This window comes from Vigna unguiculata, chromosome 1 (genome assembly GCF_004118075.2).
Source record: "Vigna unguiculata cultivar IT97K-499-35 chromosome 1, ASM411807v1, whole genome shotgun sequence".
Classification (NCBI taxonomy): domain Eukaryota; kingdom Viridiplantae; phylum Streptophyta; class Magnoliopsida; order Fabales; family Fabaceae; genus Vigna; species Vigna unguiculata.
The window spans coordinates 11,711,131-11,725,023 of record NC_040279.1 but is presented as its reverse complement, the minus strand read 5'-3'; the positions used below and the strand labels follow the sequence as shown (position 1 = coordinate 11,725,023).

Genomic DNA, 13,893 nt, shown 5'->3' with positions numbered 1-13,893 from the left:
TTACATTTTCAACTTTCTGAGTATTGTTTAGTTTCCGTAATTCAGATGCCTCCTCCTGTAGCAAGGATAGTGCTTCAGATGTTTTTGTTAACTCTTGAATCGTTTCAGACTGGAGAACAACCTGAAAAATAAAAAAACATCTATGATTAAAACCAATCGAAAGAAATAAAAATAGCGTTATCTCAAACAGTTTATGAAATTCCTTAGAATATATATATATATATATATATATATATATATATATATATATACACACACATTCACGTCCCCAAAGATTAACAATTCTAGCAACAAAGAAAAAATTTCAGAATATGACTTGCACTTCCATATGCACATTAAGCAGACAGGTTGTGTATTATTAGTTTATTTGACAGAAGAAGAAATTTCAGCTGAGAAGGCAAAGGTGATAGGAAGACTAAAGGTCCAAGGATATGCTCAACAAATACACAACAATACGATTTAATCCCAGATCACGGAAGGGATGGGCCAATCCCAAAATGAAATGACAGAACAGTCACTATTTTAGTTATATTATAAATGAAATACAATTTTATATTCTTTCAGTTGATTATTACATATTTCATTTCAACTAAAACAATTGATGGTTAATGAACATTAAAGATAACAAAACTAAACCCAAAATCAACATAAATATCAGTGACATTAAAATGGCACAATCAGACTGCTCAAAAACCAGACAAACTAGCAAAATATCATGCAATCCAAGTAAACATATTTCACGCACCTGTCTCTCATAATTAGTTTGGGCTGCCCGCCATTTCTGATGCTCCCTATCCAGGTTTTCCTTTAAACCTGATAGCTCAATTTCCAATGCTGAAATTTGAGAACTACACAGAAAAAAGGTAAGGAATGTGAAACCAAACTAACACTATGTTAAACGCTGCTGCATTAAGAAACAACTTACGATTTTGTTAAAATTTCTTCTTTAAGATTTGTGATTTCAGCCACAGCAGATGTAAGAGCCTCTTCCTTTCCCACAGTTTCAGAAGCAACTTCTTCATATTTCAAACTAGATTCATTTTCAATCTCTAACATCTTCTCTCTAAGTGAATTAAGTTCAGATTCAAGAACTTTCTTGGCATCTTCAGCCTATTTGTTATCAAGAAGACAAACAATATACTACAATATCAAACTGACTGAAAAAACTACGTCAAGGTTCAATATGCATAATTACCTCTGTTTTAAACTTCTCATGTGCCATTTCTATCTGTTTCAGTGCATCTTCATTCACCTCAGCAATGCTCTTATACTTCATTGCAGATTTTAAACCCAGGTGTTAGTTTAATTACAAATTAAATATAATTTGTTAAGAAAATCATAACAACCTGAAGCATGTGAACTTTGTTGGCATGTGCTTCCTCTTTAAACTTTTCTATCTCTTCCTTTGCCTTTTGCAATTCAGTAACAACCTAGATTAAGTTGGGGGCAGATTTGTCAAGCACAATTCCAAGTATAGTTTGAAAAAATATGTTTCTTGCAGAAATAGTGAATAAGCACTAAATACTATGCACCATTCAATAAACTTAATCATATTTTTCATATGCACAAGAAATGCCTCCAAATATGGTGAAATTGATGCATACAAAACTGCGCCCACCTCATCACTTGACAAAGTGGAAGGTCCACTCTCTCCACCCAATTCGAGAAGCTACATTCAACAATTTAAGAAGTTAGAATTAAAAAATAAATATTGTGATTGCAGGAGAGCAAACATACTAAAATTGGACTTCAGCATACTGAATGATAAACAATTTAACATCCCAGAGGTTATATGAGACATCCTGAATCCATCGGTAAGTAAATAGATACTTCACCAAAAGAAGTGGCATGCAGGTACTTTGCAACATTGTAAACGTTCCTCCATTTTTCTCATGCTTCTCTCATATTCTTAGTCATTCTTCATTTCTATCTCATCTAATAGATTTCTTCGTTCAATGAAAAACAGACCCTTGAAAACTTATAATGCCCAAAAAAACATTTTAATTTGAAAGTTAGAAAATATATGCATTGAAAACTTCTACAAACTAAACCATAAGGACTGTAAACTATAAAATAAACCATCAGCAACACAAGTCATAAATTAACAAAACAAATCAAAGAAACAAACCTTGTCATTTGTGGAACCCAACTTTCTTTGTAGACTAGAGAGTTTTGCCTGTGCATAGAACTTGAAGTTAATCTCTACAACTTGTGAAGTCTTTAATAAAGTGTACAAAAGAGAATAGACAAAAACCCATACCTCAGCAACAGCAGCCCTTGATTCAGCAGATGCAGCTGCACGTAAAGCATTAGCTAACTCTTTGTTCATATCCTCAACCTGTCTCAGAGAACTTTTTATGGTCTGGTCCCTATCTAGTGTGAATCTACGCACATTTTCCCGCTCTTCATTTAGCTCTTGCTTGGCTTCAGCCCATTCCTTCTGAATAGTGAGAATTTTTATGATAAATATGAAAAAAATGACCAAAACTGCGCTTTCTTAACTATATGGAATTATGATTAACCAATTAATCGGAAGTATTTATAAGGAAACGAGAACGCACCTCCAATTTCCTTATATATTCTTCTTGCTTAACCCTCTCTGCAGCTCTTGCTTCCTATGTTTTACAAATATTAAAGATCATAGATAGAAAGTTTCGTAGGAACATGAAGGTAACTTGTTGATGATTATAACCTACCTCTCGAACTTCCTCAGTACTTTGTATGGTGCCCAAACTAGCCTGCAATAGCAAGTGTAAGAATATGCAAATTTAAGAAATATAAGAAACAAAAACAATGCTTACCTGCAAACGCTGAACTCTTTCAGACAAACTGCGAACCTCGTCAGACGCTCTCTTCTCAGCATTTGATATGATTTCTTTTTCTTGTTTTAAAACTGATATCTGAAATTAAGTTATGGAATGTGTCCCCGAAACAAAGGTAAATCTCAGCTCAAAAGTCTATAAATTTTAAAATAGCCCAATAATTAACTTGAATAAGATATTAACCTCCATAGTAAGTTTCCGAGAAAGCTCCTCAGCAGCAATCAATGACTCAGAGCTTTCACGCAGCTTTCGTTGGTAGTCAACAACCAGCTGAGAAAACTCTACATTTCTTTCTAAAATGGCTTTTGCTTCAGCTTTCTAAAATGTCATCCAAAAATCCATAAATAAGTACAACACATATATTCGAGAAAAAGGCACTAAACATTATGGATAAGTACATGCCTGATGCTCAAATTCTTTCATAAAGCTATCAAGTCTTTCCCTAGAAAAATCTGCTTCAAGTGCCATCTTGTCACGTTCAGATCGTAATAAAATAATCTCACTCCTGAAGACACAATTTCAGAATTTGAAACCATACATATGCTATACAGCAAGCTCATAGGTACCTGTATGTAAAACATTTACTTACCTATATACTGTTGTTATAATCACATTAAGATTACCTGGTTATAATTGCTTTAAAATAAATAAATAAATAGATAAAAGGGAATTATGGTTGTGACTCAGCAAAATCGTTAATTGTTAGAAGGATTGAGAATAAATAACCTGAAATTAGAAAAATCACTGTTGCATAACTACAAGTAAACCAAATATTTTGAGAGAGTTCCAAGAACTGAATTTATACTACTTCTCCAGGTAAGTGGATTAAACATTATAAAGGTGTGAGGCAGCCCTTTAACACACTCACATTGTCTATAGGACCCTTTCTAGACAATGCATATTCTTATTTCAGCCAATTAGACATACTGAATTAATACATAAGCAGATTAGAAAAGGCATAGTACTACTATTTAACCAGAAGAAATCCAGAACCACTGAAAGCAATCACGTTTTTCAAAAAACAATTAAGATTTTGTATGCAATGTTTTTCTGAAAACAATGTCACAGCAAATTTTCAACCATACCTAGACTTTGCTAAATCATCCTCAAGGCATCTCATACGCTCAGCAGCTTTTTCCAGGGACTTCTTAGAAGCCTCCTGTGATAATGAAAACACCCCAAAATTCAAGTGCTAACATTAGAACCAAATAAATAATGCTTGTTGAAGAATTAGTTATTTACATGATGTCAGAGCAGATAAAAAATAATGGGCCACAATAATGTCAAGGAGATCCTTAAGAAGTAATCACCTGTGCACTTTCAATTGAAGTCTTAAGGTTGTTTCTTCCAACTTCGACAAAAGCTGAAAAACCCACAATCAATAAAATATAAGATGGCAACACTGTATAGGCAGACATGTCTTTTACAATAATCAAACAAAGATATCAAAGGGTCCAAAATCATAGTAATAGTAAATTCAGAAAAGAAAAAAAAAGGCTTTAGGTTTAAAATTTATTCTTGTTAGATATACATAGAGATGTCAAGAAAATCCGTACCCACTGCTAAAACTCGCAACGGGTAGGAAATGAATATTATAAATGAATACCTGAACAGGTACGGGTATTTTTAATACCCGCATGTTAATGGAACAGGTATCGTAGTATCCGTACACGCTATACTCTAATTAAAATTAAAAAAACAAAAAATCATGATTAAAATATTAATATATTGATTTTGAATGAGTTATTTTTTTATCAATTACTTTCAAAAAAAATCATTTCTTTGTAAATTGTCATTCAACACTATTTAAATGTGTTATTTAGACTTTGTTTAAAATTTATGAATGTTATATATTGTATTTTATTTGAATTTACGATTAAAATATGTTGTTAAATATTTATTTTTATTTTTTTGTAAATACTCGCAGGTACCCCCGGAATATACATGGATATTAAAAAACGCATAACGGATACCCGACAAATATGAATAAGAGTACGGGGCAGATATTTATCTAACGGGTAGAATACAGGACCTGTTGACATCCCTAAGTGGGATGATCAAGCAATTTGTTACTATTTCTCAAATTACAATTCATTTTTACTCAGATTTTCTATGCTACCCAAATATAATCTTTTCTAGAGACAAGAATAATAATAACCAACACTCAAACCCTATAATGTGAGATCTCACATTTTACTCAATGTGAGATCTCCAAACTGATTGCACAATAGGGGGAAACATTAAAAGGAAATTCCAACAAATAAATAATTGTTAAACCTGCACGAGCTTCTGAAGAATGGTTATGAGATAAATGAAGATTATGCTCCTCCTCATACAACCTTTTGTACATGGCAACCTACAAGATGTAGACATCACAAGTATGAACTTAGGAGGCCTGAAGAGTGCAGTAACAAGGAATCAACCTTTAAAAATTTTCAATACATAAAATTAACCAAAGAATACAACTTTTCATAAGAACAAAAATCAAGGTAAAATGTATGACAATTACAAAAGAGGTGGAACATTACAAGTGAGACCTACAGTTATAACTACAGTCATTATAGTTAGTATTCTACATATAGTGGTTTAATCCCACAGGGAAATGTAAGGCTATGTCCTCATATCTAAAACAAAAACCACCCATCCCAATCCTGTCCCCTCCTCCCCAGGTTGCAGACTATGAACTATAAAAATAGGCAATATATAAACTTACAGATGCATGAAGGGCCTCAATCATTTTCCCTTGCTCTTCTGCTCTCTGCAGAACAGCAGCAACTTTAGAAGCAGCTACTTCAGTATGCTTTTTGAGTTCCATTTCAAGCTTCTCCTACAATTTATAGGACAAGAACAATCAAATATTGTGGTTAAGGGTCTTTGCAGTAATAAGTATAAGGATAGCAAGAGATTTATTTCTCAACAAACCTTGAATTCCACCTCCTGATTTTCAATCTGGCCAGAAAGACTACGCACAAGGCTTCTAAGTTGAACGTTCTGCTCAACTAGTCCATTAATGTCCTTAAAGGTCAACTGCATCCCAAATTTCAATTTAACACGTGTAACAATGAAACAGACAAGTTCAAGAAGAGACAAATTAATTCCATAAGCAGGTTACCAGTTGCTCTGATATGACATGCTCAGCTTCAGTCTCTGTAATTGTCCTTGAAGCAATATTTGAAGAATCATCAACATTATCATACCCCATTGAGCCACAACGAAGTTGAATGTCTCGACATTCCTTTAAAAGTACTGTCACCTGTAAAGAATCAATTATTGAATAATAATCTGTAATACATGGAACCATGATCAAGGCCATGAAAATCATGACCTTGATTATAATGAAGACAAAAATGGTCCAAATGAAAATTTAGATAAAACTATTACATCATAAGAAAAGTACCAAAAGTACCATTTGCTGGAGGCATTTTAGAGTTATAAACAGCATAGCATACTTCTGTTAACATAAGATGTCAAGCTTTTGATGTTTCTGTTAAATAGTTTATGTTATTGTGATATACCTGTCATTTGCGGTCAGAGTTAGTTTGTAACTAACAGCTTAGCCTGTAATCAGTTTGATAAATTCCACTCATTTTCCCTCACTTTCTTCAACTTCTAGTAAAGTTTAAACTATTTGCATTACAAACTAATCCCAACAAATAACTTGATGAAAGACATATTTCATGTCACAATCACACATACAAATGAAACACAATGACAGCACAATTGCACTGAAGTGGAGCACAGTAGCACCCTGATGCTCCTCCAAGAGTCATTGTAGCACAAACCGCAATCATGGTAGGATCATAACAATTTGCAGAAGAAAACATAGCAAATAGTGGCCTACAAAGGGGTTATGTTGAGAATACACCAATAGTCAATTCTGGCCCTGAAACCAGGTTGTAATTGGACTCAAATTTGCAAAATCCCATGTCAAATAAATCTGATGCATTTTGAGTTCAATCTCACTTAATTTTTGTCTCGCTCCTCTGCATTCGCCCCGTGACACCTTTAACTTCTTCCTATGTTCTAAAACTTCTCCACACCTCTTCAATCATATTTTAATCTGCTTCAACCTTGTTCCAGTGAGCTTTATAACATTCAGATGTTGTCTCTTCAATTCCAGAACTAACCCATAATTTTCATTCAAGGTCAACAGTGATCTTTGTTTATTCCTTGCTTGGTTCAGTAGTATAAACGATTTTAATTTTAGCAACTTTATTTTTAACATATATATGTTATGTAACAAAAACCTACTCAATGTTCAAATAGCAACCATCCCCTATCCGCTATCCCACAACAGATTTTTTTGGTGGCCACTCCATGCTGCCATCTTCTGTTGACTACTATGACTCAATTACATGCTACAATAACAAATACGTGTTCTTCTTTGTTACCTGTTTCCGAAGGTCGTCAGTTTCCTTCAGGACAAGATTATAATCGCGTTCACGCCTTTTCAGATCAGCCTGCATGAGATCACCTTAGCAAATCCACATGTAAACAAAAGTATAGATAGATGACACTGTATTTTATGTTTTGAAACCTTCAGTTCCTGGATGGTTTTCTCATAGTTGGAATTTTCATTCAGGGAGTTTTGCAACTTTTGGCTCATCAGCGAGTATGCATCGGCCATCTTCTCATGCTCCTCTGCGAGCACATCATTATATTTATTTCAGTGAAAAACTACAGCATCAATGATAAACAGATATAAACAATGACATGCTAGCATATACCCCACAGTGAAATCAGGCACAACTGATTCCTGCTAGAAAAATTACCATTATATACATAAAAGTTCACCAGCCAGTTTAAAATTCAAATGAATAATCAAATCCAGGTGTATTTGCTCAAGCAGTGCACAATGAAATCTTTGAGAAACAACAGCACCACCACCATCAAAATGATAAAAAATAGGAGGAAGCACAAAAATAGAAACCACCAAATATTATTGTACATTCATAACTTCATATTAGACATCTAATCAGAGAAATAATGCAGTACAATCGAGATGCAGATCTACATTTTTTTCTTTCTAGTTAAACTTTTTCAGTGGATCAACAAGGAGGGCAATGTTGGATTGGGATTTCACACAAAAGCATACCTCTTTCATCTATAATTGCTTCAGCTTTCTCCTCTAACTCATATAGAACCTGAAAAGGTTAATAGAATAGCATTGCATCATATTCAACATAATAGACGCAAGAAAACATGGGTTAGTATTGAAAATATTGCAGTTAACTATATGCGATACTATAAACAAATTCCTTACAAAAAAATAAAACTTTTTATTCAAATGAATATAATTTGTCATTTATAAAACATAACCTTTGAACATGGGCAAACCAGAACACTGTTGTGTCGTAGAGTAGAGTTGTAGTAAATCAATTTTCCAAATCAAATCACAGTGCATCCAGAAAACAATTATAATCAGGGTATCTCAAACATTCATCAAAACATTTTTAGCCAACCAAAGAAAAAGAAATAATAGTCAGTTGACACCATCTCAGTCCTCTAAAAATACAAGTATCATTATTCATTAGCTTGGTCCTTCACTCATAAATAAATACACAAAAATGGTCATTTCATGCCAATTCTTTTCATCAAATTTTGAGGTTATACATAAAAAAGATGCACCAGGTCAACCATACCCGTTGCAGTACTGCCTCTGACTCCTTCCTTCCCAATTGTTCATGCCTCAATGCATCAATAGCCTCTTGGTATTTTGAATACATTTTCGCCAACTTCAACAAATAGATGTATATGGTAAGATGTATCATTGTGTAATTCAAAAGAAAAGTGAGATCGGTGTTAAAAGTAAATTTTAAAACTCACACTCCACCCATCTCGAAGAAGTGAAGCAGCCAATGCAGTCCCAGAAACTCCAACAGGAAGTTTTGGGACTAGCAAGCTATTTTCCTCCACCATGCCATCGGCTTCAACTGATTCCATCCACCTTTAAGACCAAAACAACTAATTAAGAAAAAGAAATTATAGGAGCAAACAATGGCTTTATGTTATCTCTTATAATTTTCATGTATAGGTATGTTTCCATAACTTAATACATGAAAAGGATTGGAAGGAAAATCAATTATATATGCTGATTTTGCACAAAAATGTCAACAATAATCATCTATCTACTACTTCCACCGAGAATATTAATCATTTACTCTTCCCTCATTTACTCATTGAAATAATATAATAAAGTGATTCCATTTATATAACTAAAGTTGTGTATATAAATAAATATTCAGGTTGTACATTTTTGCAAGGGTTAAAATGCTAGTTCTTAACATAAACAGTTAAACTTCCGTGATTTCTATTCCTCACATCAACCCTGCCCCAAAAAACCAAAAAGCAATTCCCATCCACATAAAGATACAACAATTAATAAAGTAACACAATTTTAACCCTGCCATCCAACTCCAAAACCTCAGCCCAATCACATAACAACACTATGAAGTACACACAAAGTTTGACCATGCTCATTGCTCAATGTTGTCAATAGTGGATACCAGGACAACAATTTAGTTACACATGAGACCTCCATGGCCAAACAACTTATTATTAGGTAGAATAACATCTTCCAATGTGAAAAACAAAACAGATTTTTGCCCTTTTCAACAACCAACGAAATGGGTACTAGATTTTAGATACAAAAGACAGCATATAACAATGCTGCATCTTGGGGCTAGACATTTTCAGCAACTTATACCATGAGAAGGACAAAAGTAGAATATTGAATTATGAGTAAAATCAAAATTCAAAAGAACAAAAAAAAAGGTAAAGACATACGATTCAGTAGTGAAACTGCTAAGAGGAAGATTACTCAGCCCATTGGTCTTCTTCCTTGCCTCACTTTCAGCTTCAAATTTCTCAAGCTTTTCTTTTAAATCAGTGACCTCCTACAAGAACCCAAATAGACATACATGGCTATTAGTACATTCAAGCACAATCTATTTTGAATAAATACCCACCCTCAAACAAAAGGAGACCACTGTCAACCCCATGCCACCCAAGTAGTTATCAACTTCAGGCATTACCAGTAGTAACCTAAAACACTTAGCACCTTAAAGAACCATACTATGTTAACTCTTTTTAGTACCGCTAATTATTCGTGTCAGAAGGGAAAGCAATCAAATTCTGAACATTTAAACAACTTGGATGACAAAAATACCTTTTCAACCTGTTTTCTGGCAGATAATTCCTTCTCAAGTTCCCCTTTATAATGATCCTCAACTTGCTTTAAGTCAGACTGTTTACACACAAGTAACATTTAAAAATAACATGTCTTGTACTTTATAATTTGACTAATTCTCTCCAAACATAAAAAATTGTGCAATGGCAAACAAAATTCACCTCCAACGCTTTTATCACACCCTCTAGGTCTGTTGCTTTTTTTGACAATTCCTTGGAACTCTCTTTATACAGCTCATTAAGCTTATTAACCTGAAAAGGGACATTTCAAATTCAAAATACATAAAAGAGACACAAATAACAATTTGTTGCTTAGAATCTAGAAGAAAATATCATTGTTCATTAAGTGTAAACAAAATTTCACTTTCCACATGAAATAGATCTGCTCCACAAAACATGAATTGCTAGAGTTACTTTATAACTTATCTTTTAGGTTTTCTACTCCTGACGGCTTCAAGGGAACTTTTCAAATATGTCAAGATTAATAGACAGCATTATTCCATTGCAAGAATTTTCAAGAACTCAACTGTCTCCCCTAGTTATATTTCATAGTATTGAAGGATTCCTTGTCCTCATCATAGATGTTTACCATCTCTCTTGTCTCAATTTATTTTTCTACCAGCATAAACTATAGATCATAAAATATTTGGCTTCGTTCAAATACAATGCCTCCAAAAAATAGACAAAACTTGGGTTATAAGATGTTCAATCAATTGCACATGTCTAAACTGTAAACAACAAGTTCATACAATTCCCTTCCAAATAATGTAACCCTCCAAGGCTCATTCAGTCCCTCATAATCATCAGCACAGCATTTGCACAAGGCATTAGTCTTGGCAAAATTGTATTGTATAGTTTTCAGCTATAGTTAGTTAGGACTGTTGGAAATCAGTTACAAATGAACCCTCAATATCTCATAAATATCAGTTGTATCCTATCAGCTCAATCCATTGATACTATAATACAATCACTATTTTCATTCTCTAAACCCTACCACTGTTTTCTGAATCTTAAGAAGGGAGATTGGATTTACCAATGCCTCAAATGCTACTTATTCTGTGATTGTGACTGGTGAACCAATGTCTAGGATTTATAGACAAGAAATTGCTGTTTCTCATGAACTAAAGCTTTCAAATTCATTTTCTCTGTTCAAACTGATACAAAAAAAAAAAGAGAAACACTAAGCTTCACTCGATCATTGTAAGGTTGAAACCTACTCAAATTTAATCAAAAGGTCTTTCCTTTGCATCAATTTCTTATTTCCAATTGATTCCACTAATATGCCACAAGCGTAAAGTCAACAGAAATGAACCTATATCTAATGCCAAACACAACTAAGTCATGTCAAGAAAGAGTATAAGGATCGTTTTTGGGAGGAGAGCATGGATCGTGCATGCCAAAGGTTGTCATAAAACTCACAGTAGAGAGCTCAGCAGATAATTGTTCTTCATTGGCTGCTGCAGCATCTTTAGCTGAAATTAATTCCTAAAAAGGTAAAATAAAATCAATCAAGCACGGTTCCATATAAAAGAAATTCACTAATCACATTTCGAGATAATGATCCAAGTTCAACCTCCTGCACAGATTTAAGCTTAATTTCAAGCTCCCTCACTCTATCCTTATTCCATTGTAGAGATTGAGAACATTCGTTCAATTGTCTCTCCATCTGAAAGCATTGACAACAACCCAAATATCATTAATGCAAAGAAAATAAAACAAATTCAAAAAGAAAAAATCATTTTCCAACTACACTACTAAACTAGCTTACATCTGTAAGCTTGGAAGATGTATCAGCTTCCAAATCTGCGTTCTTTCTGCGTAGCTCAAAAACACTATTAACTTTACCATTCAACTCCTCATTAAGCCAAGAATTCTGCTTCTCAATAATCTCCTTCTCCTGCTTACACACATTGCACAGTTATCGTGAAAGAAACATTTAAGTTTTAACACTAGATAAAACAAGAAAGAGTCTAGTTCATAAGAAGAGAAATAGATATTAAGACGCATTTTGCTGTTTTGGGAAACAGTAAAACAGAGCAGCACAATTCAAAATTTCCAAGTTGTTTATCATTATATTTAATAAGTATAAGCTACAACTATGTTTAATTCAGAAATGAGTCATTTAAAACAGTCAGACGGTGAAGGAATCCAGTACCACCAGTAATCTGCTCATGTAAAAATAGAAAGGCAAATCAAAGGAAACAAGTTACAATAAATAACAGCAAGCACTGAAGAAAATAAAAACCTGTTCAAGGCGACTGCAAGCAGCCCGGCACCGCGCTAATTCTGCCTCAACTTCACTCAATCGAGCCTCCTTATGAGCAGCCTTTTCACCTAAATGGACCTTTAACAACACCATTGAAACACACAAAACACGTCAACACCGTTACAAGAAAACACATCACGTTACAGTTTTGCCATGGCCCTTAGTATTTATGCGGTTGATATGGCCACAATTGGGGTGGCAGACACTACAACACCTCCACATTGCAACCGCCAAAACTACTTTTAAAACCTTACTAGCACCAGAAACCAAAAGGCAAAGAAACTCACAATCTTATCAAGATAGCTCTTCATAGTTGCATTTTTCTCACTAAGCTCCAAATCCTTCTGCTCGTTCAACTCAATCAACTGCCTCTTTGACTTGTGCAATTCACCCACCTCCATCCTCAACCGCTCTATCTCCCTATCTTTCTCAACCTAATAAACCCATAACAAACATAAAATCACAACAAGTACAACAACGACAATAATAACAAAACAGCAATAAAAAAAGTGGACAAATGTTCCGTTTTGGAACGATTCGAACCGATTGCAACTGAATTTGGTGGTTCTGCAATTGCGCCTCGGCAAGTTCGCGGAGGCGCTGATCGAGGGAAGATTGGAGGTCGGCGACCTGGGCCTCCAACTTGGAGAACTCCGCGGTGAGGGAGAGGTATTTCTGCTCGATGAGGGAACAGTTCTGCTCGGCGTTGATGTCAGCGGCGTCGGCCTTGGCGCGGACGGTGTCGAGCTCATGGAGGAGGCCTCGGATGAACGCGTCGGCCTTCGCGGCCACGGCGGCGCCGTCACCGGAGCACCGCGAGTACTCCTCGTCGGAGAGGAAGAGAGGCATCGCGTGTGCCCTAATCGGAGAGTTTGAAAGGGATAGTAGAAATGAAAAAACTAAAGAAAGACAGTAAAGGGGAATGGAAAAGAAAGGAAAAGAGGGAAGTGGGAAATTTGAAGGGGAAACGAAGGGATTGGTGCAATTTTATGAGAAAGGTGAAAATCAGAACTTTATGGGTTCGCAATACTTTTACGGATTGGGCTTCAGGCCCGGTGTGAGTTCACGTTTGGATAAACTAAATCCGTTTTGCTTTAGAAAATATTTTTTCATTACAAAAAAGCATTAATTAAATAAATTCAAAGTGTTATAAATATCATACCAATTGCATAAGGTTGGGTTTTAGAATTTCTGGTTAATTGAACATTTAATTTTTTATTTATCAACAATAATGATGTTGAGTACAAGTACCTTAATTATCATACTGATATCAGAACATATGGTTTTAGAAGGGAGTTGAATAGAATATATGATCTTATGGCACATTACTGGACTTAGACCTTATAGTGTAAAACAGAAAACATATTGGACAATATTATACTCAGATTTTATATTATTCATTCCAAATACTTGGGTTATTTTCAATACTTCTTTAGATAATTAGTTTAAGAGATTTCACTAATCAAACAAACATTATAAATAAGTATACCAATCACTTATGATTACATAATTACACAAATTATTTCTAATTATTACGAGTATATAAAGCAATCTTGATTAAACTTAATCTCCTGGTGAGATTAAAAATTCTCAATAGAAAGAAAATATTCTTTAAGA

The 13,893-nt window shown here is 34.3% G+C and overlaps 1 protein-coding gene across 1 annotated transcript in view; it reads right to left on the bottom strand.

Annotated features, from left to right (window-relative positions):
- Window positions 1–13,232, bottom strand: part of LOC114192900 (nuclear-pore anchor-like) — a 30,473-nt gene extending 17,241 nt beyond the window's left edge. The window contains exons 1-33 of the mRNA XM_028082659.1: window positions 12,820–13,232; window positions 12,564–12,710; window positions 12,256–12,354; window positions 11,779–11,907; window positions 11,584–11,676; window positions 11,430–11,495; window positions 10,173–10,262; window positions 9,991–10,068; window positions 9,609–9,718; window positions 8,649–8,769; window positions 8,465–8,557; window positions 7,918–7,966; window positions 7,360–7,463; window positions 7,214–7,282; window positions 5,935–6,075; window positions 5,745–5,849; window positions 5,536–5,649; window positions 5,100–5,178; window positions 4,133–4,185; window positions 3,908–3,981; window positions 3,225–3,327; window positions 3,006–3,140; window positions 2,802–2,900; window positions 2,697–2,738; window positions 2,562–2,615; window positions 2,261–2,440; window positions 2,129–2,176; window positions 1,619–1,669; window positions 1,347–1,430; window positions 1,196–1,270; window positions 926–1,110; window positions 746–848; window positions 5–121 (exon numbers count right to left, since the gene is read on the bottom strand). Coding sequence (XP_027938460.1) covers window positions 5–121; window positions 746–848; window positions 926–1,110; window positions 1,196–1,270; window positions 1,347–1,430; window positions 1,619–1,669; window positions 2,129–2,176; window positions 2,261–2,440; window positions 2,562–2,615; window positions 2,697–2,738; window positions 2,802–2,900; window positions 3,006–3,140; window positions 3,225–3,327; window positions 3,908–3,981; window positions 4,133–4,185; window positions 5,100–5,178; window positions 5,536–5,649; window positions 5,745–5,849; window positions 5,935–6,075; window positions 7,214–7,282; window positions 7,360–7,463; window positions 7,918–7,966; window positions 8,465–8,557; window positions 8,649–8,769; window positions 9,609–9,718; window positions 9,991–10,068; window positions 10,173–10,262; window positions 11,430–11,495; window positions 11,584–11,676; window positions 11,779–11,907; window positions 12,256–12,354; window positions 12,564–12,710; window positions 12,820–13,125 — 3,396 coding nt within the window. The 5' untranslated portion in view covers window positions 13,126–13,232. The remainder of the gene's footprint in view (window positions 1–4; window positions 122–745; window positions 849–925; window positions 1,111–1,195; window positions 1,271–1,346; window positions 1,431–1,618; window positions 1,670–2,128; window positions 2,177–2,260; window positions 2,441–2,561; window positions 2,616–2,696; window positions 2,739–2,801; window positions 2,901–3,005; window positions 3,141–3,224; window positions 3,328–3,907; window positions 3,982–4,132; window positions 4,186–5,099; window positions 5,179–5,535; window positions 5,650–5,744; window positions 5,850–5,934; window positions 6,076–7,213; window positions 7,283–7,359; window positions 7,464–7,917; window positions 7,967–8,464; window positions 8,558–8,648; window positions 8,770–9,608; window positions 9,719–9,990; window positions 10,069–10,172; window positions 10,263–11,429; window positions 11,496–11,583; window positions 11,677–11,778; window positions 11,908–12,255; window positions 12,355–12,563; window positions 12,711–12,819) is intronic.
- Window positions 13,233–13,893: the final 661 nt, after the last annotated feature.